Source organism: Drosophila guanche, unplaced genomic scaffold (assembly GCF_900245975.1).
Source record: "Drosophila guanche unplaced genomic scaffold, DGUA_6, whole genome shotgun sequence".
Lineage (NCBI taxonomy): Eukaryota > Metazoa > Arthropoda > Insecta > Diptera > Drosophilidae > Drosophila > Drosophila guanche.
Window position 1 is genome coordinate 3,203,417 of NW_022995745.1, and position 27,187 is coordinate 3,230,603.

The 27,187-nt window shown below is 47.3% G+C and overlaps 3 protein-coding genes across 5 annotated transcripts in view; 1 reads left to right on the forward strand and 2 right to left on the reverse strand.

Moving 5' to 3' along the window:
- The window catches only part of LOC117580896, a 102,016-nt gene extending 86,789 nt beyond the window's left edge, over positions 1–15,227 (forward strand). Inside the window, exons 4-8 of the mRNA XM_034267656.1 lie at positions 7,823–8,898; positions 8,975–9,235; positions 11,014–11,866; positions 11,940–12,583; positions 12,654–15,227. Coding sequence (XP_034123547.1) covers positions 7,823–8,898; positions 8,975–9,235; positions 11,014–11,866; positions 11,940–12,583; positions 12,654–15,023 — 5,204 coding nt within the window. The 3' untranslated portion in view covers positions 15,024–15,227. The remainder of the gene's footprint in view (positions 1–7,822; positions 8,899–8,974; positions 9,236–11,013; positions 11,867–11,939; positions 12,584–12,653) is intronic.
- Positions 9,580–24,515, reverse strand: LOC117580894 (hsc70-interacting protein 1-like). Of its 2 annotated transcripts, XM_034267653.1 has the most exons (4): positions 24,284–24,515; positions 24,038–24,195; positions 23,334–23,915; positions 9,580–9,680 (listed from the first exon to the last, which is right to left on the reverse strand). In XM_034267653.1, the coding sequence occupies exons 1-4, from the start codon at positions 24,460–24,462 to the stop codon at positions 9,595–9,597; spliced, it is 1,005 nt and encodes a 334-aa protein (XP_034123544.1). In that variant the 5' UTR covers positions 24,463–24,515; the 3' UTR covers positions 9,580–9,594. The 2 variants fall into 2 exon arrangements, with proteins under 2 accessions (XP_034123544.1, XP_034123543.1); XM_034267652.1 differs by lacking the exon at positions 9,580–9,680 and having other exon boundaries at positions 22,140–23,915.
- On the reverse strand, positions 17,821–21,060 carry LOC117580895. 2 transcript variants are annotated; one of them, XM_034267654.1, is made up of 4 exons: positions 20,953–21,060; positions 18,743–18,916; positions 18,481–18,669; positions 17,821–18,407 (listed from the first exon to the last, which is right to left on the reverse strand). In XM_034267654.1, exons 2-4 carry the CDS (start codon positions 18,857–18,859, stop codon positions 18,228–18,230), a joined length of 486 nt encoding a protein of 161 aa, XP_034123545.1. In that variant the 5' UTR covers positions 18,860–18,916; positions 20,953–21,060; the 3' UTR covers positions 17,821–18,227. The 2 variants fall into 2 exon arrangements, with proteins under 2 accessions (XP_034123545.1, XP_034123546.1); XM_034267655.1 differs by having other exon boundaries at positions 20,947–21,027.
- Positions 24,516–27,187: the final 2,672 nt, after the last annotated feature.

Here is a 27,187-nt window from a genome sequence, read left to right on the forward strand (position 1 = left end):
ACACTTTTTGCCACGCTAATCGAAAGTCGAAATTTGATATTTGTGTGTTTAATTAGTGAAACGCGTGGGTCATCCTTTCAACATTCGCTGGTGGGTCAGAGTTTGGGTTTGGGTTGAGAATTAACAACAATATTATTGTGAAATTTGAGATCATAACAGAAATTAATTGGTAGAACAGCGAGAAAAGCTATGCGTGGAAAAACTAAAGGAGAGGAAAGAAAAATGGAGAAACAGGCAGAGGGGCTGCCCTACAGCAGCAAAGAAGATTAATTAACGAATGCCCAACGATCTTTGGCTGCTAAAAGGAAACCAAAAAGCAAAGAGCTGGACAACCTGGAGATGGGAATTAGACCAAAGAGAAAATCGAAAGCAAAGAATGGTTGAAACAATGCGTGGGATCCCTTCACAAAAACCAAGCGAAACCCATGTCCATGCTGTTGCTGCTGCTGCGTGCAGTTCATTAATGAAGGAAACAGCAAAGCTGCTCATGTCATGGCGTCAGGAGTCCTTGCCAACCACATCAGTCCCCGCCATGCTCTCCCGCACAGATTTGTCTGCAGCCCATGGCTTTTTCCTGCATCCTCCTGCCTACTGGCTCCTTTTTTCTCCCTTTTGGGGAGAATTTCCGTGTAGATTCGGCGTTTTACGTCGATTGTGCAGACTGCAGTTATTGGCCAATGTAATTAAGCCACGAACTAAAACTCGAATGGCAATGGCCAAGGATAGGCGCCTGAAACTGGCAGTGAAACTGCCAAGGACCTGGATGATGACGATGATGACTATGCTGTTGCTCTTGCTACTGGGAATATAGTTTTTTGTCGCCGCTTTTCGCTGGTGCCGCTGGGGTGTGGGCCACTTGAAGTAACTCGCCAGCAGCAGCAGCAGCAGCAGCATTGTTTTCAGCTCAGCGGCCGCTAAAAATAGTCAAAGGCATGTGCCCTCCATCTGCAACGCCAAACGGGCAGAGGCTGGCAGGCTGGCAGCCACATCGAGGCATCGGCATCGGCATCGGCATCTGTGGCTATGTTTCCCCAACGTTTCTTCTTCTCGCGTTGTATGCTTAAGGAAGGAAAATTGTTGTAGCAGAGAGAACAAGCAGAAACAACCGAAAGATACCCAGTGAATAGAAAAAGAACAGCAGCAAAAAAGTAATATTCTAGAAATTATTGGGCCGACTCGAGATGCACAAGTGAATGGTTCAAAAGAGAATAGAAATATCAGCTTGTGATCAACTAATATACCCCAAAATAAATGGTGCAATTGAGTAATGGGAGAAAAGAAAAAAGCCATCACACAATGACAACACGAGACGAGACGAGACGAGACGGGTTTCCTTTTTCAAAGCGGCCTGCAAGGAAATGCCTTAAAATAGGCAACAAAAGAGTAAAGACTGCTGCACACCACACACAAGGGGGAGAGTCGGGACTGCGACTGGGACCGGGATCGGGAATATTTTGTGGCATTTTGCATGGACGAAGGCAACCCGAAGGACGTCGTCAAGTGCAGAGAGCAGCGCCCTGCGTCAAGTTGCCAAAGCAATTGAGTTTGAGTTGACTTCGAGTTGACTTGAAGTCCATTGGAGGTGGCGGCTCCTCTCCTCGCCATGGCGTTTTTCCCGAGGTTTCTGGGATGGATTGCCTGTCGGTGTTGTTCATTCACATGAATAGAACCAGAGTGGGAGAATGGGAACTGGGAGCGAGTGAGCCCACACCAATGCGCGGCATTCCCCATGCTCCATGCCTCCCTTGGCATACCTCAAAAGCGAAAAGCAGACCCACTCGAAGCCAAAGTTGCAATTGAAAGAAAAGAAAAACGAGAGAACAACGAAAAGTGCAGGGCTGCAGGGAGGTGTAAGGAAAAATTATATGCCACGCGCTTCTCTGTGTTTAATTTGGATCTGGCGTTTTTCACATGGCTATGCCAAGGCATCCAATCAGCGTTGCAGCGCTTAAATAATTCATGTGGGACAATGAATATCTGTACCACTGACTGACTAACTTTGTGGCAGCTCTACCTGCCACACAGCTGCACCTTTCTGCCCCCTCCCCATCCGGAAAATGGGAAAACTAGTTCGCGACGACTGACAAACAGAGACAAACACAGAGGGACAGAGGGACATTGAGACAGACCTCGAGACTGAAACAAAGGCTTAGGGCTGGGGCTGGGGCTGGGGCTGGGGCTGGCAACAGAGTTGTAGATTATCTAGGGGGCGTGTGCCGCTTGACATTAACAAGGTCATCCTGGGGGGGGTAATTTGCAATCGAATTTCTATAATCCGAATGCCTTAACTATTGATGAACGGCAACGGACAAACGAGCAAAATAAACGAAGACGGTGAGGGGCGGTAGAAACAAAACGGAAGGAATTCCTCAACACTTGTTAATGGTCAAGGCAGTCGGTCCTTGGTCTGGTCCTTGTCTGGTTCTGTTCGTTTCGTTTCGGTTCTCACCTCCAAAATCTTTGAATGGCACCAGAAGGCAGATGCGCCACCCCGTATCCATTTGGTAAGACACAATGCAAAGGGGCTACTGTGTTTGTGAGTGATAAAAATCAAGAAAAATACAAAGCCAAGAGTAATGCTTGAATGCAAGAATTTTAATCAGAAACTTATATCTATTTGGCATAAGCGAAGGATTGTAAAACTTTCAACGGAAAGGCAATGAATGCTTTAGCGGGAAAGTGTGTAACTTAGTGACTCAGTCCCTTAGACAGGAGCAGCATGCATCAGCAGTTGTCGGTTCCTTGAAGGCCATTCAAAGTGCTACAAAGAGAGCAAACTTCCAGTTAATTTTCAGTACATTTCCATGTTGCTAGCACCTAAAATTCATTCGTTCTGAAAGCTCTTTCCCACTAAGCCGCTTTTTGCTGCAAAACCCCTTTGGGGTTTGCTTCATTTTGTTTTCCTCCTGGTCATCAGAGCTTTGGCCCTCAATTTTCACACATTTTGGCCGTTCTCTCACTCTCTCTCTCTCGCTATTCCAGGCAATCTTCTTCATCAACTTTTGAGTCACTCAACTTTTCATGGAAACCAATGCGGTGCCCCCCGAGCATCCTCCTCCCCACCATCCATGCATCCACCTCTGACCCCCGACTGTTGCTTTTGCGTTTTTCTCACATTAACACCTTTCCCGTCAGCAGGTTGTGAGGTTTTTCATTTTATTTGTGGATATATCTTTGATTTGATCTTTGGCAAGTTTTTTGTTTTTGTTTTTTTGTTTTTTTTTTTTTATTATTTTTTTCCCTTTAGCTGCTTTCGATGTTCGTTGGAGGAGAACTTAAAAAGCAATTTGCTTGGGGGAGCCTGAAGGCGCAATAAATAGAATACGAAATCGAAATAGGAACAAAATACAAATAAAATACTTACACACAGCACACAGATGAGCTGAGAAATAGACGAGAAATACGATTTAGCTTCCGAGTCTATCTGTGGGGTGGGTTTGGTTTTTGTTTTGGTTTTGGTTCGGGCATAATTAAGTGCAAATCTCTGGGCAAATTGAGTGTCTGTGGCAGCTGCTGCTGTTGCTGCTGTGGCACCGCCACCACTCACCTTTTTTCCTGCCCACTCTGCCTCCCCCCCACGCCACTGATTCATTGATTGAGTCAACAAACGAAAAATCATTTAGCCAAAACGAACATTTGGCCGACCGATCGTTCAGGACAGACGGACAGATAGACTCTGTGGCATTTTAACCCAATTTTTCGTTGGCTCTCTGGCAAATTGAACAACAATTTAATTGCTTGGCCCCCCATCACCACCCCAGCAACGCAGTCTCTCCTTCTCTCTCTTTCCCCATCTCTGAGGCTACCGATGATCACCGTTAACAGGCCGAACAGTTTTCGATTTTATTAATAAAGTCGTAAAATTGCAAGAGTTTATCACTGCAGCTGCAGCAGCAGCAGCAGCTCTCTCTCTCTCTCTGACTCTCTGACTCTCTCTCTCTTGTGTCTAATTCTCTTTTTTTCCGCCTAATTTCGTTGTGATTAATTTTGGACTCGAATCTCTGCGAGACTCTCATTCCCATTCCGCCAATTGGATTTTCTCTGTGGCTTCTTTTTTTTGGCACAGTTTTTCACTTTGACACGCAATGCAAGGGGAGGAAGACACATGCAAAGGCATTCGCAGAGACACAGAGAAGGAGGAGATTGGAGAGGCGGAAGTTTGGTGCAGAAAGAAGTTCTAAAAGAGAGCGAGTTTTTCTCTTCCGTTTTCAGTCGCAGCTCGCAATTCATTTCGATTGGTAGTCGATAGGTTGTGTTTCAAGCACAACTGTACTTTTGAGGATAACATTTATATATCCTGTTTGTTTGAGTGAATCCTTTCGTATTTGAATCCTGTATCTTTTCGTATCCTGCCTGACATTTGTTGACTTCTTCTACGTCCATCAATCTGCTGCTGTGGCATTCATGAATATGCAGCAGGATTGCCATTGCCACTGCCACACGCTTTTCCCTTTAGGAATTTACTTCCGTTGCTGCTGCTGCTGCTTGCTACGTGTGTGATTTACATTATAATAATTAGTTTATGTTTATTGTCTTTGACTTTGATGCCAGGACACCTCTTCCTGGCAGAAATGAAGCAACCAGAAACACAACAGGCCACAGGGAGCATTGCAATCCGAATCCCAACCTTGACTTGATTTTGAGTAACCAAAGGATGTACCCACAGTCCTGTTTTCTTTTGGGTCTCGAGATTGACTTCCCCGAGGAACTTGCTTGGTTCTACTAGTTGTAGTTTTCTTGCCTGCATTGCGGATTGCATTTCCAAGTGAAATATGTACGAGGCAACTATCCACTGGCTCGTGTGTGTGGCATGCAGGAGAAGAGCATTCCGAGTGTCGCATGTTAGATGTCAAACGATTCACAGGGGGGGGTGTAGCTCTTTTATGTTCTGTGTCAATGAATAATGAATCCGAGTCTTAATTGGGCCAGAAGCTCCTTAGCTGATTGTCTCTTAATTATGTTACCTTTGAGTTCTAGTCGGCCAACAGGTAATTCATTTGATTTCTTCTGCTGCTGCTCCTCCTCCAAGTGGATGGATCGACTTTTAATGCATCATCTTTGCATGGAATATTGGTTGTATTGTTGCCAGACCCTCCTTTGAGAGGGTATTCAATTCTCCATCTGTGGGCTCGTACCTCCTCCATGGCTTTTTTGCATTTGTCATTTCAATTAGCAATGGACCCGAGACCCGCAAAACCCCAAGATCCACGATCCAAGTAACTCTTTGTCTTTGTCGCTGTTGTCGCTGTTGTCGCTGTTTCTGGCGGCAGCTTTGGATCTGTCTATGGCTTTGGCTTTGGCTTTGGCTTTGGCTTTGGCGCTCTGTGGGTCTCTCTCCCTCGTGAGTGTGTTTTGGCCCTGTTCTGCCTTTGCTGGCCGACCTGTGGGCGTGAAATGAGTTGGCAAAACAATAAAGAACGTATGTACAGTGTACTCGGGTATATAATTTGTATAATTTAAATGTGTGCTGCCGGCAGGGACGGGAAGGGTAGGGGAGCATTAGCATTCGGCACTCGCAGAGATCTCTTGTCTGTTGTTCTGCATTCGCCATTCGGCATTCGGCATTAATGAGTGGCTCATTAATCACTCGCAATTGGCAATTGGCAGAAATGCGAGACCAAAATGAAATGGCATCGAATGGAATGAATGATTGACTGAATGACTAACCAAATGACTAGCTGAGTGGCTGACTGTTTGACTGACTGATGGACCAATAGGCTGCAAAGCAATAGTTATGCAAAAAAGCGCACGAAAACTGTTGCATGAGAGAGAATCTCGCGAGTTGCCAGTCGCTAGAGATGCAAAGATGGGAAGATGGCGACGGGAAGATGTTGGCAGAGTTGGCAGAGTTGGCGACTCCCCCGCGGGCTGTTTGCTGCCTCGCGTATGGCGTATGATTAATTTTGTTTTCGGCTCGCTAAAATCATTTTGCATTATGCAAAAAAGGAGTGGTGGAGCGTTGCAAGTGGTGGATATCTTTTTGCGTGCCATGTGGTTTCCGCTAACTGCTGCACACACACACACACACACATTTGCATGATGATAATTAATGAGCGAAACACACAAACACAAAACATGGGGCAGCATGGTGTAGGGATTGCAGTGCGTATACGTGATGTGTCGTAACAAAATCCCCCAAAACAAAACAAAGAACATCTATGCAAAGAGGATATCCATTCGAAGAGTGGGATCGGTATTTGGGGCAAACACTTCATGGAATCTCACACGTACTCGCAGTGTGTGAGTAAAATGCGAGTACTTAGATCCCCGACAACCGCAGAAAGTGGGAATTATTTGAGTAAAATGTTTAAAGTTCATGTCCAGCAAAGAGCGGGCCAAGAAGGGTGTATAAATTCTGTTCTGTGCATCATAATCGAGCTCCAACTCTGCATTAAGTATATGTAGGTAGCAGCCAGAGCACGGTAAGTGCCAAAGTGAATAGCAAGCCAAAAAAAAGACTGCAGCCAAATGAAACACTCGTCGAAATCAAAGGAATTCCCATGAATATTTTCTGCTTTTTTCGCTCAGTGCATCATCAGTGAAGGTCGCTGCTTAAGATGTGGCTGGCTGTAGGCATAATGCCATTTCTCCTTCTCCCAACTCGAAAGTTATTTAAGATTAATTATAAAAGCTCTCCGTTTTTTTGGAGATTATGTTAATCAAAGTGTATGCACAAATATACACAAATATGTTAGCCGGCAATCAACTTAAACGATGCCCAGCCCCTCCGCCCCCAAATGCTCTTTTCAATATGTGCCCCCCTTCCCGCTCTTCAGTGGAACTTTCAGGACTTTTGCCTGCCTGTCGAGCCTCCGTCGATACAAAAAGGAAAAAGTTACACAAACTCAATTTTGTAAAAGCGAATTCTGTCCTTGCCGCCACCAGCCACCAACCAACCAGCCACCAGCAAAATGTTTGCTCGTATATTTAATGTAATTTGAAGATGTTTTCACAATTTGCGCAAAATATTTATACAATTTTCTCCCTCTTTTTGAGGACACACACAAAATATTTGAAAGAGGGCTAACAAAAATATGCAATTATCACCGAAAAGAGCCTGCAGAGTGCTGCTCCAAGTGCCGGTCCATGGGTCCGTCCCAGCCACGTGATTAATGGTCACCAGGAGCGGGCACATGTTTGGGTTTAGTCTCTGAATCGGTTTCGATCTGGAATCGTAATCGGAATTAGAATTCGAATTAGAATTGCCATGGCCCAATGCTTTTGTCTTACAGCGGTCTTTGTGCCACATGGCTCGTTGTCTTTCTTTGGGCATGTGCCAGAATGTCCAACTTCGAATGATTTGATACCCTAGGAAACGCCTTACGCTTCGATATATGCCTGAATTTATCAATACGTATAGCCCCCACTGAAGAAAGGGTATTCCATTCTGCCTATGGGGCTGGCCTCTAATTCTAATGCTGCTGCTGGTCGGGTGGAGTTGTGTGGGAGGTTGCCCCATGGCCACCACTTGACAGTTAGCCCACACTCTGCAGAGCAGCAAAGAACAGGCCAGACACAGACACTCATGAGTGTGTGTTCGAGTGTTGGCCAGAACTTTGGCGCGCGGCTTTTGCACTTTGATCACGGCGAATCCCACGCCGCTAGCCACGAGCAGACATGGCCATGGCCAATTCCTGTTGGCCAACTTAATCTGCATATTGGCCCACAATTGTGGCCCACCACACAATTAACTCACTTACAAAACGTACAATAATTGGCCATTGAATGGCAGCGAACCACCGACCAAACCACTCCGAACCGACTCCCGCCATTCCCATAACTCATTCATAACACATTTCGGCTGTTCTTTTGTATCTTTCAGATGAGCATCGCATAAACTCTGGCTCATGGGAGGACACCTTGGACGACCAGCAGCAACAGCAGCATCAGACGTCTTCGTTTATCCACTCGCCGTCGTCGATCAATCCGGGGCACAACGCCAGCATCACCACAGCGCAGCTGCATAGCGCCTTCAGTCGACGCATTGCCGAACAGCGAGAGCAACGAGAGCAGCAGCAGCAGCGAGAGCAGCAACAGCAGCAGCGATCCTGCAACAATCTCAGTCTTAAAGGCAGTCCTAGCGGCAGCCAGGACAGCGGCGCCCCCACAATTGCCGGCGGAAGCTTCAGCGCCAACGGTGGCCAGGCTGCCGTTGGTGTTGGCGTTGGCGTTGGGGCAGTCGTAGGCAGCAGCGGCGCCTGCAGCAGCACCAGCAGCGAGCGAGACAACAAATCGCCGAGTCGAGATAGAGAGAGGGAGAGGGAGAGGGAAGCACCAACCGCCAGCCACTCCGACGAGGAGGTATTAACCGAGGAGGAGCAGACCAGCAGCAGCGTGAGTTCTTTAAGCGCCAACAACCAACGCAATTCGCAATTGCGTTCCACCTTCAACAAGGCCAAGCAGCATTTGTCCTTTGACAAATGGCGCACGGCCGGCACCGGCACAGGACCCGGTTCCGGTTCCGGTTCAGGCACCGCAACAGCCGGCACTTCTAGTAGCTCTGACAGACAAACCGCAGCCCCATCCACAGACAGCAACATGATTATGCGCAGGGCCAGCGCCTGCACGATGCCAGCCACAGGCGGCTCATCGTCGTCATCGCAGCGCGAGGACCTCACGACTCCCGGCGAGTCCCCAGGCGGACGTCTCTCTCGCTGGTTCTCGATACGTCGCGGCTCCACGCACCAGTACGATGTGCGCCAGTCGACGGCATCCAGCTTCGATACGCCCGATGCGGCAGCAACGGCAACGGCAACGGCAACGGCATCGGCATCGGCCGCTGGCACCACCACCTTGGGAGGATCTCCGAAAATAGTGGCAGGAGCAGCACTGGACTGCGCCTCGCCCGGCAAGCTTGCCACATTGGGAGCCAGCAAGATGATGCCCGGCGTACCTGAGGTAAGCCTACAACCCAACAACCAAGCGAAACGAGTTACTAGCAGGAGTCTCTGCCATTTGTGGTTCTCTTTTTCAGAATGAAGATGATGAGGGATCCGCTTCGGCGGTGGCCAGCAACCGCTTCGACATGGACATGATGCTGACGCCGAGCGGCAGTCGGGCAGTGGCAGCCAATGGGGGGGGCAATGCCCGTACCGCTCATGGCCGTCTCATTGTACCGATGCTGCCACCGGCACCGGCCGGACTCTCGCAGCAGCAGCTCAAGCGGCGACACATTGTGGCAGCCATCGTGCACAGCGAGAACTCGTATGTGGCTACCCTCCAGCGTCTAGTCAATGTGAGTACCACGATGTCAGAAGGGATCCAAAGGATAACAATAGAACGCATTTATTCGAGGCATAGACAACGGCATAGTAAACTTTTGTGATGTGTAGTCGAAAATCAGAAGACAACAAAATGGTTTAGAGTTCTCGCTCTCTCTTTTCCATCGTCGTTCTCCAGGCCATTCTGCTGTCTTCTGGTTTTTGTGTTCGGTCCGAAATAATTATGTGTGAGAGTGAGAGCTCCGACTAGACTTGCTCCACTTCTTCCTGTTGCTTGGAAGACTGTACGGCCCCTTGGACAAAGCACTCCTTTAAGGAGAAATGTATTGGAGGCACAACGACTAGCGCCATGTATTCTGCCAACACCTGAGACTCATTTGAGGACTGCTCTTGAGGCTCTTCCTGTGGAGTCATCTCCTCTGGAAGCTGCTTCTTCTGGCTCTTCTTTCCCAGCCGCTCCTTGAGGCTCTTCTTTTGGGAAGCTTGGGAAGCCTTCTTGAGGTTCTTCTGTGATGTGTGTTTGATGGCTGCCTCTTGCGGATGCTCCTTCTGATCTCCGCCCAGCAGCATCTCCACCTCCACCTCAAATGCCTGCTGCTGGAGCAGCTTTTCGTCGATTTTCCCACCAATCAAGTTGCAGATCTTTTCGCAATCGATCAGAAGGTTGACTTCAATGGGCACCAGCATGTAGCGCGCGCCCGTGATCGGATCTGTTTGGATTGTACCCAACTGCTGCTCGTCCTGCGGCTGAATGTGATTGATAAGCGGCCCCAAGGGTGTGGCCTTGGCCCACTTGCTGACCTCCTGCGGATCCGCCTTAGAGAACTTCTCGACCAGGACATCCTCGTAGCTGGTTACCCAGAACTTGTGCACCTCCGAGGGCTGTATCTGCAGATAACCCTCCCGTTCGCCAGCCTCCACCAATACCTTGACCTGCCCAAAGGCATCGGCAATCAGTTGCTGCTCTGTTGGATCACCCATTATGGAGTATTACGAATTACAGAAAGCAAAAAATACACAGGAATTGAATTTCTCGTGCTCGTAGTGGATGAATTGTTGTGACTGGATTGAGTGTGGGATTGCCTCTAGAGTTGGGGAAGCTTGTGGGAATGGGATACTGATTAGATTATATCTGACTTCGTCCGTTCAGGCAGCGGTGGGCAGGTCCTTGCTACACACAAGACGATGCGCACAATGATGCTTGGACTCGTGAGGCACAAGTGAATGCTGCAAAAGAGAATGAACGGGAATGTAGTAATGGCCTGCCCACCGCTGATCGAGACCCATGAAGTGCATGACACCCATATTACTCGTAGTAGTCGTAGTGCCCCCCCCCCCCATAATTATCGTATCTATCGCAACTATCGTAACCTCTGTAGCACCTGTAATTAATCATTAATCTCATGTCAAATCATTTGATCTCTTTACATGCCATCCATCCTGTTCCCATGCCATGAATCTTCGCCACTAAACCAATCTTCATAACTAACACAAAAACAATCTTCACTAACACTAACACACCTAACACCACACACTCACACACACCACACGCCCAAAAAGTAGTTGCAAAATTAGACCCAAACAAAAGAAAAGACAAACAGAGATACAGAGATACAGAGATAACCCCAAAAACCCACACAAAAATTACAAAATCACAAATCAAGAACAGATCCTTGAACTCAAGATACCCCATGGAGTTAGCTTTTGGTAAAAACCGAAATATAATTACTCTCCTCTGTAGATCCTCGATAACTAATGCAAATTAATCGCTCTCTCTCTTGCTTGTGCTTAGGATTACAAGAAACCCTTGGAGGAGTGCAATCCACCCGTTCTGAATCCAGTGAAGATCGCCACTCTGTTCCATTGCCTGCCGGACATACTGCACTCGCACAAGCTGTTCCGCATCTCGCTGGCTGAGTGCGTACGCAACTGGGACAGGGACGAGAAGATTGGGGATTGTTTTGTGAGCGCTTTTGGCAAGCCGCAGCTGCTGGAGATCTACTCTGGCTTCATCAACAACTTCTCGGCGGCCATGGAGCTGGCCAAGATGGAGGAGAAGCGCAAGTCCGCGCTGGCTGACTTCTTCAAGGTGAAGCAGATCAGCGCCCACGATCGCCTGTCGTTCTTTGGGCTGATGGTGAAGCCCGTGCAGCGCTTTCCCCAGTTCATATTGTTCCTGCAGGATCTGCTCAAGTACACACCGCAGGGCCATCACGATCGCATGTCCCTCCAGCTGGCCCTCTCCCAGCTGGAGCTGCTCGCCGAACTGCTGAACGAGAGCAAGCGCGAGGCGGAGCAGTATCAGGCCTTCAAGGAGATGCTCGGCCACATCTCGGGCACCTTCAACACGCGGGCACTCAGCAGCGTCAGCGTCACCGATGGCGGCGGTCCACGTCCGCGCTACCTTCTGCGCGAGGACAATGTCACCCACATGGAGTTCAACCAGGCCGGCCTGATGGTCAAGTGCAAGCAGCGACGGCTGCTGCTGCTCAACGACAAGGTCATCTGCGTGTCCGTCGCCCCCAAGCAATCGCACGATTTCGGGGCCACCGAGAAGCTCACCTTCAAGTGGATGTTCCCCGTCAACGATGTCGAGATTGTGGACAACAGCACATCGGCCACGCTGTCGCGTATACTCACAGCAGGTGAATACTCGTACATCCACGTACATTCTCTGTATCGCTAATCCTTGAATACCTAACTCCTTGCTTTTTACAGGTCTCAATCGCGGGGGCAGTCTCAAGTCGAACAGCAGCACTGGCGGTGCCACTGGCAGCCCCTATGCCCATGGCACGCTACCGGGCTATGGCGGAGCGGACAGCAGCTCGCCGGCAGCGGCCCTCACCAGCGGTGCCGACAACCTCTGCAGCGAGATGAGCACTTTGATGTACGACTACGAGGTGATCTCGCGTATCCACGATCTGGTGGGTAGCCTCAAAGGCAGCTACAAGGATCTGAATGCGAACACGACACGCACCGTGCTGAATGCCATACAGGGCTCCATTCAGCGCAAGGACGAGGAAATGGCATGGGTGGACTCGTGCTGTCTGCAGGTGGTCGGACGCCACAAGTCCGGCAAGGAGGAGACCTTCACATTCCAGACACAGAGTCCACACGTCAAGAAGGAGTGGATCACGGAGCTGCGTCTGGCCCAGCTGGCCCTCGATCCGAACAACTCTCCCGCCTGGGAGCGTAGCGGCTCCCAGCCAGGCCATCCGGCCCTACAGTCCGCTGATCGTCAGGTGCCGCATCACACACCCGAACAACTGCAGCTACAGGAGGCTATACAGCAGAAGCAGTCGCGCAAGATGCCGCTCTTTGTCAAGGCAATGCCCATCTTTAAGTCACAGCATCAATCCGAGGTGTGTATCCCGCCAGAGAGAACCTAAAGGAATCTGAATTTACCCATGTTATCCATTATCTTGTTTGCAGGTGCGCTGTGGATGCTATTACAGCATTGCCAATGACACAAAGCAGAGCGGCAATGCGCGACGGCGGCACAAGCAGCTGAATTATCTGTGGATGTGCAGCAGCGATGGCACCTCCTCGCATGTCGCCATCTTTGCCCAGCATCCGCAGCAGGCGGGCAACTTGCGGGAGGCGGGTGCCTTCGACCTGCAGGAGACACAAGTGTCGGCACTGGAGTTCATCAAGGGGCTGGACCAGTGGAAGATGCAGCGCGAGGAGCCATCGGCCAGCCTGCTGGGCGATCTCATTTGGATGGGCACCGACAGCCGCAAGCTGTTGATCTACTCGGCCCGCAATCCGGAGCAGGAGGAGCAGCTCGGCAGCTACGCAGTGCCGGGCGCTGTGAAGCGAATTCTCTACCATTTCGATGCCATCTATGTGGCCCTCTCGAATGCCAGCGTCTTGATATATCGGCGCGCCTTCGACGGGGTCTGGCAGATGCGCGAACCGCAGCTGATTGCGCTGGGCGAGACGGGTTTCCCCGTGCCCAGTCTGCTGCCGATCAACATGAATATCTATGCCTCGTGCTCGAATCGGGTGTACGTGCTGAACGCCCTCAATGGGGAGCTGCAGCGCAGCTTCGAGGTGCAGCACGGCGCCACCCAGGAGGTGAATCTGATGGCCCACTCGGGCATCGGTCTGTGGATCTCGCTGAAGAACTCCACCGTGCTCTGTCTCTACCACACGGAGACGTTCAAGCATTTGCAGGACATCAACATTGCGTCCAGTGTGCTGCGGCACGATGGCCGCAAGGAGCAGCCGCTGAACAACACCTCTGTCTATGTGACCGCTCTGATGGCCTGCAAGGGTCTGCTCTGGGTGGGCACCAATGTGGGCATTGCCGTCACCATTCCGCTGCCCCGCCTCGAGGGTGTGCCCATCATCAGCGGCGGCATCAACATGTCTTGCCACGCGCACTTTGGGCCGATTACCTTCTTGCTGCCGCTCATCCCGAAGGTGTATCCCACCTACAAGCCGCCGCCCACCGGCCTCACTGTGCCGACAACAGTGCCCAGCATGGGCGATGACCTCCAGCTGCCGGCCATCGATGCCGATCCGAAGCTGGAGATCGACGATTGCTCTGTCGTGCTGCGGCGCGACCTAAACAAGTCCGCGGACAGCTCCTCGATTCCCTCGGGCTCCATAATGATCCGAGACCTGAGCACGGAGACTGCCGGTGGCGGCGGCGGAGGCGACTCGGCCGCTCCCTCGGCTGCCTCCTCTCCGCGCAGCTCCAAGCTGGACAAGCAGGGATCGCTGGACCAGAGCTTCACGGCAAAGATCCGGGCCTCGCTGGCCAATTCGCCGGCTTTCCATCGCAAGCGATTCCGCGATTTGGGCGCCGCCCAGGATGCCAGAATGTCCAAGACTCTACCCAGGGGACATGGCTCGACCGGCGGAGCAGCCGGAGGCGGTGCATCGGGCGCTTCGGGAAGCGCTGGAGGAGGTTCCGCCTCGGGCTCCCAGCATGGCGGGGAGCAGGGCTACTGCGATGTGTACGGACTGTATGGCAAGCTGATTTTCGTGAAGGAGGACTACGATGCCGAGGAGGGGACACAGGGCAATCTCATGGACATGATGTACGAGGGAATGCGTCGCTCCGATCCCGAATTGGCCGCCATACCCGGCAAGGTGTGCACCCTGGACCGGCGTCTGCGCATGAAGGCCTCGAGGCCTCGCTCCCTCGATCTATCCAACTGGTCCGTGGACTCTAAGTCCTCCAGCCTGTACACGTCGTCGGGCAGCGAGGAGAGCATGGGCATTCGGCTCTTTGGCGGCCGTTCGGTGTCCCGCAACAGCAGCAGCGCCAGCCACAAGACATCCGGCACTGGCAGCGATCTGGGCAACATTTCCGAGAACGGTCTCATGACCACAGCCGACATTCATCACCATCAGCAGCAGCAGCAGCAGTCCCAGGCACAGCACAGCACTCCCAACAAATCGGATAACACCTTGGGAGCTGGAGCATCATCTGGAGCAGGAACTTCTGCTGGAGCTGGACAGTCATCGGATAAGCCAGCGGCTGCCGTGGCCACACTGAAGCGCAAGCAGAAGCAAAATACAAAGCAGCAGCAGCAGCAGAGCGCCGATGGGCCCCGCACCGTGATCACCCTGATGGGGGGCCGCGGCTATTGGCGGCACTTGTGGCAGAGCCCGAACGCATCGCCCAGCCACAAGGGTGGCAGTGGTGGCAAGAATGACGCCTCTGGCTCCGGCTGTGGACCGAGCGGCTCCGGTAATGGTGGCGGCGGTGGGGGCTCCTCGCCGTCGAGTCCATCGCTGACGGCCAACTCCAACGATGCCCATATAGTGGTGTGGGAGAAGAAATTATAAAATCAGGAGTTGGTGTGCTGCTGCACCCTACAGCAGCAGCCCCACCAGCACCATCCGCCCCTCACGGAGCTGTGGCGCCGCGTGGGTGAGCAGCAGCAACAGCAGCAGCAGCAGCGGCGGGGACGCGGGCGTGTCCGCTTCCGCGGATCGTTTATGCAGCGTGATCGCAGTGCCGGCAATGAGGGGAATCTCCTACGTCCCAGCACCAGCACCGGCGGTGGATCCGGTGGCATACTGAGCTCCAGCCTGAAGCGGCTCACGAAGCTAAAGCGGGGCGGCAGTTTGAAGGAGTTTTAAATTGAAGCAACAGCAGCAGCAGCAGCAGCAGCATGGAATGGAACGGGACAGAGTCCTGCAACCACAACCATAAAAACAAACCCATAAACACATAACCACTAACCAACCAATTTTGGTGTACAATTTAGGCCAATATTAGAGGCACAAAGTCCGCGGCCACATATTACTTGTTTAGTAGAGTTGTTTTCGCGGGTCTCCCCCTGAAGCTTTGGGGATACCCCCCCCCCCCCCGGCCCCAACCAATATCGAATATATTTATTACAATATATAGCGAATCTTTCTGAACAAAACCCATCAGCCATTAAACCCCAGCCCCCCCAATCTCACCCTCTATCCATTATCTGCATTATCCTTTTGGTTTCCCTCTCTCGCGTATTCTCTTTAAACTCTAAAGTAGCCATACGAATGTGTTTTTTTTCTTAGTTTTTATATGCATATATTTAGTATATAACTCTGAATATCCAAATATACACGCGTGTTTTTTTTTTGTCGTTAGTCGTTTAAGATCTACATGTTATATAGCCACTATATAGAGTGCTAAGGAATATATATACAATTACAAATACATACACACACACACACATAAATCTACGATCTACAGATCCGCAGATCTAGGCTAAGAAGGGAGCGGCAAAGCCACCAGCTAAGGGAAATGAGAAATGTTGTCTGTACAAACAAATTGTTGATAAGATAGTAGCTTGAAAAGAAAAGTTAAAAATTATTAAACGCAAACGAAATGTAAGTTTCTATACGATATAAATATACATACACATATGTATAATATACGACACATATGAGTGTAGACTGGCCGGAATGTGTGAACGATAAAGAACAGTGCTATAGGAGATGATGGCAGAGAGTGTTTTTTGGAACTGAACTTTTTGATCTGGCGCAAGGCGGGAGGACTCTCCCTCGGTGAGAGTTGATGCGTTTTTTTTTTTTGTTTTTTTTGATCATATTATACTCTATATTGTTGTGTAGCGCACCGTGTACTGTGCTTTTGTCCTCTTGTCGTCAGTGTCGTAGTTTTGTTGAAATGAATACATACGTATTCGGAAGTATTTCCTTATACAATTTCATAACGAAATTATATCTTGGTCCCCCCCACTACTATGGGGTTATGGGACAGATACTCTTCTTATATGCATTGGGTGTGCACACGAACCACGGAAACGGCAACAATTTATATAACTCTATGTGTCCACGAATATTTGTAAACGTTTACAACAAACAAAACAAAAACAAATTGAACAAGTAAAAAACAAATGATTTTTTTTTTTTCAACTAAGGCACTTGGTAATAATATACAACAGAAAACAGAAAACAGAAAACAGAAAGGGGAGAAATATCTTAAATATATACAACACATATACAATACTTATATACGATTTACATATACAAATATACTTATATACAATACCTACATATATGAAACAAAAAGAATATACATGTGTGTTTAATAAAAACATATTCATCTGAAGAAAAGAAACAAAACCAAACGAGAATCGAAATTGAATCCGTTGAGTCCTGCACGATTATTGTTTTCTGGTTTTTTTTTTTTTTTGGTGAATATCTTTTGGATATACGATGGTATGTAAGTCAGGCATAATGAAATTATGTAACTTTTTTGATATCACACACATACATATGTGCGTTAACGCACCCCCCTATATGCATAGTAAAACATCTACATACATACATCAATATACGCGTATACGCGAAATATATTTACATAAATATCTACAAACACACACAACAAATATTGTATTTACCCCCCGATTTACACCGGGCAACATCGTATACGTATATAGATGGCATATTTATCAGCAAAACGAAACATCAATTGCTTTCTCTGTGTATTAACAACAACAATATTATACGAGTTACATATTTATGCATGCAACAAACAAAGAAAATGTATTAAAAATATTCAAAAAAAATATATAACATTGATGTGCATTTTTATTTACGGGTAGCATAGGGATAATGATACCTTTATTTGCCATATTCATTTGTGATCTATTGGCACTCTTAAATGCTTATATGCTTGGGTAAAATATCCTTGATTGGATTTTTAAAAGCTTCTGCCTAAGCCGGGAGAAGATCTTGAATGCCCATTTGTAGCTGTGAGTACAAAGCTGAAGCTGGAGAGTTTTTTTCGATGGCGTTTCAATGCAATTTTCCCGACTTGCCCGCACACATGCGAGGGTTTGACATAGGCGCGAATCCTGAGTCCGAGACAACACCTTGTGGCCTACAGCTGCATGAGTGCATGGCCATCGGCACTGTTTAAATTTTAAAATACGCTCGTAAAAGTGTGATATCACAGCAGTCTACACATGTAGACTATGCTCTAATCTAGTCTCTGAGAACTGGGTCATGATTGGTAGAAAACGCTTCCTCTGTGCGTGTCGAATATTTTCCATAACTCATTGACTACCAGATGTACATAAAAGTACATTCAAATTGTACATACATATGTAAGTAGCTTATAGGGGAGTGATTTGTAGAAAAACATATAGACACACATCTTTATTCGAATACAATAAATGACAAGTTGTTTGGTATAAAAGAAAGTGAGACAAAAAAAAGTTATATATATATATGTATACATATATGTAAGTAGAAGTAAGTGTAACTAGCGCCAAAAAACATTTCACAGTACAACAAAGAATCCTTCTCTCGTTCGCGCTCTCGCTCTCGCTCCTGCCTCTATCTATCTCTCTCCTCCTCTATCGGCGTCTCCTTTTCTATGGAAGGATACTACACGGACTCGTATATATGGCATGTGGGAAGCGGCGACGCCGTACAAATGCTTCGAGATTACAGATTCGATTACTACTTGAACACTCGCTGAAGGCGATTTGTGAGTCGGTGCGGTAGTGAGACTGCGGGCGGGGATGGAACTTAGATGCCGCGATAGGACCGATGTGCCAGGAAGGCACTGATAAAGTATAGAACGGCATTGACCAGTCCCAGGATAGCGGCCACCATGTAGCCGTCATGCTTGACGTCGCGCAGACGAATCAACAGGCAGATGGAGGAGGCCAGGATCAGGATGGCAGCGACACTGTGGTAGATCAGCTCCTGCAATAATAGAAACAATACGAACCCAATGAAAACATGGTAAAGATCAATGCAGGGTCTTGGCAGCACTCACGTAAATCGTCTTGGCGATGATGCCCCCCGTGCTGAGGGAGGTGAGGCAGGCGAGCAGTAAGCAGAATGTCCCTATCATAAACGTGGTGGCCATCAGAAAGTGGAACAGATCCTGCTGTCCAGAGTAAAAGTAGCTGCGGTATCCCTGATAGTTGTAGGCCAGAATGCCCACAATAGCAGCGCCAATGATCTGTTGAAAGACAGGACAGACACATTGTACACTCAATCCAATGAGATCCGATGCTTCATAATGGATAACTTACCAGCTCAAAGAGCTTGAGAATTCCCGGAAAGGACTTCAGGTAGCCCGTGTTGAGCACGATGTACGAGGTATTGGTGGTGCTGGTGGTGGTACGTGTAATGGTCACTGAGTGCGACATCTTGGCGTTGATTTCTCTCGGTGGTTTTTACTGGGGGTATCGGTTATGAGGTGGGGCCTGAAAATATTGCGTATACATAAGTATTTATCGATGCATTAATTATACATATTTGAAATACTATCCATATTGTATTGGTCTAATTAAATTTGTCATGTGCAAACAAATCTTTTAGATGGTAAATTATACCATCCAGATACTACTACTTCCCAATGGTCTGGTACTTTGACTTCTTGCACACTTCTTCTGTCGGCTTTCCTTCAGTTTTGGCCAATATTTATTTCTGTGGCAAACAAGATTTTTCCACCATTTACATAGCCAGTTCGTATGGACAGCTGTTACAGATCGATCGCCCTTGCCACGCCCATCGATCTGCACAGTTTCAGAATATTTTGGTATGTTTTTGCATGTGTGTGGATGTGGGTGTGGGTGTTTTTGTATATTTTTGGCCATACATTTGTTGTTGTTTTCGTTTTGGTTTTTGCTATTTTTTTCTGGTCTTTGTATAATTTTAAAATAATTTTCAATGCCGGCCTCGGCGAAAGCGCCAAAAGCGTTAATGAAACATCGCCAGTGGGGAGAATCGGAGAAAATGTATTTACTTGACACACAGACAACAACCATACACACTCTCCTTCTTCTCCTTCTCCTTCTCCTCCGCCTCGTTCTACTTCTCCTCCACCAGTTTTAAGGGGATTTGTGCACAGGGTGCGGGCATCTACTATATATTTCGGTCTAGTGGGAGTGGACACCGTGGATATTGCACATATGTACAACTGTATGTATGTATTTTCCGATGGGTGACGTCATAAACTTTATGGTCTGCTGCCTTTTGCTCGTTGGAAAAGCTGAGAAAAAGCTCCTAGAAATTGGGACACCCACACACATGCAACCTCAGTCGAGTGCCTTAGGGGCAAAGAAGGAGATGGACGAGTGTGGGCTACAAGGTGGGTTTACTGTTCCCAGAATAACCAGATAGTTCATAGGCAATCGAACATCACCTATACCGCAGAGTTTCTCTATTCGCAGGGATGTGTGTTTCGAATGACTCAAATGTCATTTGGGTTGGATGAGAAGACCTTGATTACAGACCTTCCTCAAGCTCTCAAAGCGACAATCCGCGGCGCATTAATCAAGGCAGGGACGGTGACGCCATCGCATCGAGATCGAGTGACGCAATAACTTACAGTACAGACTGGTCTGACGGGGGGCCCAGAACCAGAACCGGCCATGATGAGACCAGATGAGATGCTAATCGCATTATTCAATGCGCCAATTCGCAGAGGGAATGCGGCTGGTGGGGATGGTATATTATGGCATGGAATGGTCAAGGGGTGTGGCCGTGTCCATTTCAAAACATTTAGCCCAAAAACCATAAAGAAGAATGCTCGAATGTTGGAAGCATGTTGATTAGGGCACCAACGGATTTCCGCTTGGCAAACGAAATCAAAAGGGTCGGCGGGTAGAGCGGCATGAGAACAGCTGAGAACGCGCACGAATTGGGGCCTATGATATCATGTCCAAATTATGCATGCAACAACAGCAACAAGTTGTCGGTCGTGCCTAACAAATGAGTTGCCCAAATATCAGTCACTGCCACTGCCACTTTAAGTTATTTGCGTTTTCCGGAAATATCTTCAAATTGTTTGCGCCGACTAACGGTGGCTGCTGCTGCTATCGATTTGGCGATAACTCTCAATCAGTTTGTGGATGGGTGTTTTGTGGGTGTGGAGGGGGTAAAGATTGCTGATAACAGGAGTGGCAGCGGCGCTGCACCGAAGCGCTGAATCGTACTCATAGCATTCCGATTCGGTAAATGATATCATCGGACACACAGAAGCTCCACACCATGATGCAGTTTTATGGCAAACAACAAAATAATCGTAAAAAAAACAACAAAGTAATTTCAATTTAACTGAGTGCGGGAGGGGTGGAGGCTACGCCCCAGAAATTGCCGCGCATTTTTCAAATGTTTCCCCGAAAATATACTTCACTCCACTCGCATATGCACGGCCATATACACATCTACATATATCTTTCGATGGATGGATATATCTGGGTATACATAAATACTTATTGGGGGATCTTACTCTTACTTTTTGGATACTCGCTGTTCTGCGGGGGCTTTTCGAAATTTCCAATTTATTCTCGGGCTATGTGTTGGCGCGCGCACGTTGAAAACGAAACTGAAAAAGCGTTTCGCTTTTTTGCCAGAAAGCGAGCAGCCCCAGTGCCAGTCCCAGAGCGTCGCAGCCAACGCCGGCTGCGTCGTGTTCGAATGAAAACAAAATCAAGCAGAAGGCTAAAGGGGCAACTGCGACTCGACTGGACGTTGCCCAGTAGGAGGTACATGTGTACATATCATATGTAAGAAAATGCAGTCTAGTCCCTGAATCATTCTTACCTTTAACCGCCTTTAACTCCCACATTTAAACCTCCTTTGGGTTACGTTCCAGGCATTTCTATTCAAATTCCATTTGGGAAATCTCACCTGAGCGAGCCGCACATACATACATCCCGCCTTTCTCAACTACAGGGTATTCGTCTTGAGAACACAACAAGTTGGAAGGCGTCGACCGCATTGACTGACTGCCTGTCTATCGCTGACGCGCTGACGTCATGATGTCATCGTCGTGTAATCGTCGAACGCTCACCGTTTGCCGCTGGCGAGTCTGTCTGTCTGTCTGTTTGGTTGTCCTCCGGGGCCGGGGCCAACATTCCCAATAAGTAGTAGTTATGGTTTTCAATGCATTTGTCGGCCTTAAACGCGCCTCCGACATGCACTTCGCATTGTAACTGTTCCTTTATGTTCCCCCCACTCCACGCAGTGAGAGAGAGAGAGAGGAGTTGAGCGGACAATTGCACCTATTATTTTCATATGTACGAGCTTTCTCAGTCAGCCTTACCCGATTGCCAATGTGAGTGAGAGAGTGGGTGACGGAGAGAGTGGCCGTGTCAGTGAGAGTGGGTGAAGGCTCTGAAGCAAAGCGAGTGAGAGCAACAAGAGATGTGCTGTGGTGTGTGTGTGTTTGTGCGCTATGAGTAATGCAATGCCCGCGGCGCTAGTTCAAGGAAAACGCGTTGACGATGCGACACCCACTGGCCCCACCGCCAGGTAGCACTTATCAGGAGGGAGGGCGGTAGCCAAAATCTGCAATACAAAGAGAACAATTAAATGAGTAATCTAGCAAATGCATCCCTTGATGGATGTAGACAGTATAGGCCCCTCAGTAGGTTACCATGGACATTAGTCCAGCCGTTAAGGAAATGAAAAGCTTTTTTTGGTTCTCAAATGTTTTATTTCCATTGATCTCGCTGATGAATGTTTGACATGTGAATAGGCGCATGTATATGATGTATTGAATGTGTTTTTGCATATGTATGAGTGTGCTTTTTATGAGTGGCTGAATGTGAGCGCATTCCGATGTGGTGGGTGGGTTGTATGAGAGCTTGTGGTGGTGATGGTGTATTGTATGCTAAATGCATTTGCTTAGTACAATTATTGATCAAATCCTACTTTCAGTACAATTTTGTCTAACAAATCTTGTTTCGTCCTACATCCGTTTGTTTGTTTTATTCCTTTGTTCATTTTCACCTTTTGCTGCTCTGGCTGTTGCTGTGTGTGAGTGTCGTGTGTGGGAGCAATAATTAAGGCTAATTTATATTATATGTAATTGCTTTCGTTTTGGACTTCTTCCTATCGAGCGTTAGTTGAACTAGATCGATCGACAGTTTTTTTTTCGCTTTGTTGTTGTTTCTTTAAAGAATGTGTTGTTGTTGTGTTGTTGTCAATAGGGGAAACAATCTATTCGCCCTGTTCATTCTTTAGGTATGGCGGTATGGCATACGAAAAACTTGTATCAAAAAAAAATTAAACTCCGAGCGAGCAGCCAGCCAGCGCGCAAGGGCAGCGCTAGCGGCTTGGCATTTCTCATGTGATGCCATCCTGCTCTGTCTCGTGTGTGGTGTGCTGGTGTGTGATTGTATGTGTATATGTGTGTGTCTTCTATGTATTTTGCTGTGTGTGTGTACATATATGCGTGTCTTCCTTCCTTTCTTCTTGTTTTTGGATATTTCTGTTTCTGTTTCTGTTTTTGCCGCTACAACACATTCCCCTGCTCCAAAACTGACCTTTACCCTTAGTCGAGGCCATCGTCGACAAAGTCCGCCGAATCCTTTTTGGTCTTCGGCTCGCTGCTATCACTGGGCGTGTCTTTTTCCTCTTTCTCCTGGCCAAAGGCGGCTCCTGGGCCAAAGGGACCAGCTCCGTTTGGGTCGAAGCCCGGGAAAACCTGCTTCATCAAGTTGATGATCTTCGGGTTGGACACATACTTGGAAATGTTGGCCGGATTAGCAAGAATGTCCTGCATGGCGGCAGCCACCTCAGGGTCCTTCATTAGGCCCAGCATTTCGGCCATTTTAGGACCTCCGGACATGCCGCTTTCAGCGAAACCACCGGGAAAGCAGCCAGGAAAACCGTCAGGGAAGCCCCCAGCAGCTCCGCCTGTCGAACCAGCCGAGGCCTTTTGTTTATCCTGCTCTTTGCGTGCCTTATTCTGGGCACGCAGACGATCCTTAACTTTGCGCTCGGCCTGCTTGCGCTCCTGCTTGACACGATGCTGCTCGATCTTCTTTGCATTTGGGGTGACCTCGCGCAGCCACTCATCGGTCTCCTCGTCAAAGTCCAGCTTGCAAGCCTGGCGTAGATCCTTGGCGGCCTCCTCGAACTGGCCCAAAAGGCGATGGGCGCGACCACGGAACTTGTGGGCGGCCGCAGAGTCGCAGTTCAGCTCAAGGGCCTTATCGCAGTCACGGATGCAGGCATTGGGCTTCTTCAGCTTGAGGAAAGCCTGGCCGCGCTTTGCATAGTAGAAGGCATTGCCTGGATTCAGCTCAATGGCCTTGGTGTAGAGGCCGATAGCGTCCTCGAACTTTTGTTCACCGTAGGCCTTGGCGGCCTCGCCGCGCACATCACCGGCCTGTTCTATCTCCTCTTCGGTGACCTCTTTGGCAGAGTCGCCCATGGGCTGGGCCGGGTCAAGGTCTGGCTGTATAACGCCTAAGGAAAGTGTGAGAGGGAATTGGGTTAGAGAGAATGCAAGCTGGCAGGTCACGTGACTCTGCAAAAAAAATGCTGTGCCAAATTTTGACATTCGACATTTGCCTGGAACGGCTACGCACCTTCCATATCCAGCTCAACATCGGACTCGGACTCCGTTGCAGACTCGTCATTTTCGCTAGCATCGGAATCGATGCTGACTCCCTCGGAGTCTGGGGTCGAGACACCAGCACCGGCCGGTTTCGATTTGGCACCGGCATCGCCGCCGAATGGGCATTTTCTGGAAATTTCGATAAGCAACAACAAAAATGTATGTGCAAAATGTGCGAACATGTGCGAGAGGGGTGGGAGGGGGAAGCACAACTTACCCGCCTGCAGCGGCGTCGGGCATCTTGAAGTCGCCAGCCGGCACCTGGCCGCCAAACTTCTCAATAAAATCCTTGACAAATTTAAGCTGAGGCACATTCAGCACCGTAGGATTTGAGTCCACGAACTCAATGAAGCTCTTCAAATTCACGAGGTCATCCTTTTCCATCGGTGATGCCATTTTTCTTATTTTATTTATATTTTTTCAAGCACTTATTTTCCCAAGAATTTTACGATTTACTTTTTTTCTGCTCCTCAGTATGACAGCGGAGTTATCGATAAAATATACTGTCAGGGCCTCGTAGATAAACGAAAATATACCATAGCATCTTCAAAATATACCGTAGTCTTAAATGCCATTCCACGATTTTGATGTTCTATTTAATATTACCAGTTTGAAAAGACTTTCACCACTGAAACAATAATTTAATACGATTGAAGAATTAATTTTGCATATTATAAATACTAATTTTTATTTGTTTGTATACCTTATGACCCTATATTTTACAAATTTGTATTTCAATTCTTCATTCAAATCACCCCTTCTGGAAGCAAGGGACCTTTTTCTTTAGTATGTAAATGTATGTAACATGTAGAGATGTATGTTAACTGATGTCATTGAAAATGTTTGAAAAATAGCGCGCACAACAAAAGCGATAAAGAAATTCTATTGTTTTTCTGTAGAGAGGGAGAGGGAACGAACACATAAGTAAATATTATAATGTGCTCGGGAGTGCTTTGGGTGGCAGCTGACTTATCTATATGCCGATACCGACAGACCTTCAAAAATATACCAAAATATACTTTCTTATTTAAAAATATACCGTAAAATATACCGAAGTCTTAAATCATATTCCTCGATTTTGATGTTCTATTTTGATATTACTTTCCGATTGAAGAATCAATTTGGTATTACATTAAACGGTACAAATTTTGCACATATCGACTATATGAACGATATTGGCATTTTCAATTCTCGATTTCTACGTCTATCAATGTCAAGCAATAGTTGAACAGCCAGCCCGATGGTTAATCTATCGATGTGGTCGCAAATGAGTATGGAGCGGAGCGATGAACCAAATGACTCATCAATTTTGGCTACTGCCACCGCTCCCACTGGTTCTAGTTATTCGGAGTAACTGGTTCGCCATGTATCGCCACGCAAACTGGTTCCATCAATGAACAATGGCTCCAACGGAACCGTTTCATTCCTCATTAATTTTTTTTAAAAAACAAAAAAGTCTTTTAATCACTACCCTCCCCCTGCCCAACCACCACTAAGAATTTCGCAATCATTTTAGTATTTTTTTATTTTCAATGTTTCGTCTTTTGTTTTTTATTGTTTTTCGGTTTTTGCTTTTTGTTCTCTTTTGCTTTCGTATCTTTTCTCTTTTGTTGGGGAATTAATTTATTAATTACTTTTTTATGTTTTACTTATTGATTTAGTATCTTCCACTTCCACATCCACTTTCTATCTCTCTGTCTCAGTTGCTCTCTACGTGCTTTCTTTTGCTTGCCCTCCCTCTCTTTTTCTTTCGAGTTTCCTTCAGATCCCATGGGTGTGGTGTGGCGGTGGTGGTGGAGTCGTTTGGGGGAGAGTAGGATAAGGATGGCTGGAGTTTGCTGGTTGAATGGGACTCGGAAGCAGGGAACTGGGAGCAGAGGCGGTGGCGGTTGCTTTTTGGGGAGGGGTTCCTGTTCTGAATGCATTCTTCCTCCTTTCGTGTGTCTGCCTCCACCCTTTTTCGTTTAAATAATTTTTTAGCATAACTATTAAATAATTTTTATATATATATATATATATATATATATATGTATATATGTACACATATATGTATATGTATGTTTTTTTTTTGCTTTTACGTTTCTCTGCTCTTATTTTCTTTTGTCTCTTTCCGTTCAATTTAAGTTGTTTTTTATTTAATTATTATCATAAATATTATTTAATAAATTACTCAACAAATAATTCAATTGGTTTTCTGTTCTCCTCCAGTGATACATAATGCTTCTGCCGCCTTCATTCTTCTTACTTCGTGCCCTCCTTTCGTCTCTTGTTCCAATTCTCCTTCTCCTACCGCCCGTCCTTTCCTTTCCTTGGCTTTGTCTTTGATCTTGCTTTAAGTATATTTATTTTGATTCGTTTAGTACTATTTAAACACTTAGTAGGTATTTAATTTGTTTAAGCTTATGGCTTTTTCTCTGTCTGTCCGAAGCAAAAAACAAAAAACTCAAAACTAGTGGGGGAGGGAAAGGAAATAAAAAAAAAACATCTGCTTTACGGTTATATTTTTATGAAACATTTTGCTTGTTTATTTTCTCTGGTTCTGGTTTCTCTTTTTGCTTCTTCCTTTCGTTGGTTGTGTGTGTGTGTATGTGTGTGTGGATTGGCTGTGTTCTGGGCATCGAACGGATCGATCGGCATCGAAGCCCGTCGAGAGTCGATCCGTGGTAATAAAAAATAATGATAATGGTACGCCATATGCAATAATAATCATAATAATAATAATAGTCCATTTTAAATATTTATCATTTATAATTTAAAAATGTGCATTTTACAAATATATTATATAGATAGATTCGCGCTCTCTCCCACTCCAAAAGCTCCTTCTCCTGCCCCTGCTCATGATCCGCCTCCTCTGATCTGATTCTCACGTCACATCCGCTCTCTACAAATAAAATCAACACTCACACGCATGCAGTTGCAGTCATCAATCATCAGCTAAAAGCTAATGCCAACGTTCACGTACACAATCGGAAACAAATCGGCCATTATATAGTAGTCATCATATCGTATCATTATCGCATTTAGGGCAACAAAAAAAAAAGACTTACAAACTGATTGATTGGCTAAAATTAAAGGAAAGTACGTACATAACATATACAATTCGGGTCTGAAATGGTATTTC

Bases quoted from the DNA above. Each gene is read 5' to 3' on its own strand.
- LOC117580895 (XM_034267654.1), bottom strand. From the start codon at position 18,859: ATGTCGCACTCAGTGACCATTACACGTACCACCACCAGCACCACCAAT. The intron at 18,670-18,742 runs GTAAGTTATCCA...GTCTTTCAACAG, and splicing joins TTCTCAAGCTCTTTGAGCTG to ATCATTGGCGCTGCTATTGT. The intron at 18,408-18,480 runs GTGAGTGCTGCC...CTATTATTGCAG, and splicing joins TCATCGCCAAGACGATTTAC to GAGCTGATCTACCACAGTGT.
- LOC117580894 (XM_034267652.1), bottom strand. From the start codon at position 24,462: ATGGCATCACCGATGGAAAAGGATGACCTCGTGAATTTGAAGAGCTTC. The intron at 24,196-24,283 runs GTAAGTTGTGCT...CGAAATTTCCAG, and splicing joins CCCGACGCCGCTGCAGGCGG to AAAATGCCCATTCGGCGGCG. The intron at 23,916-24,037 runs GTGCGTAGCCGT...CACTTTCCTTAG, and splicing joins TGTTGAGCTGGATATGGAAG to GCGTTATACAGCCAGACCTT.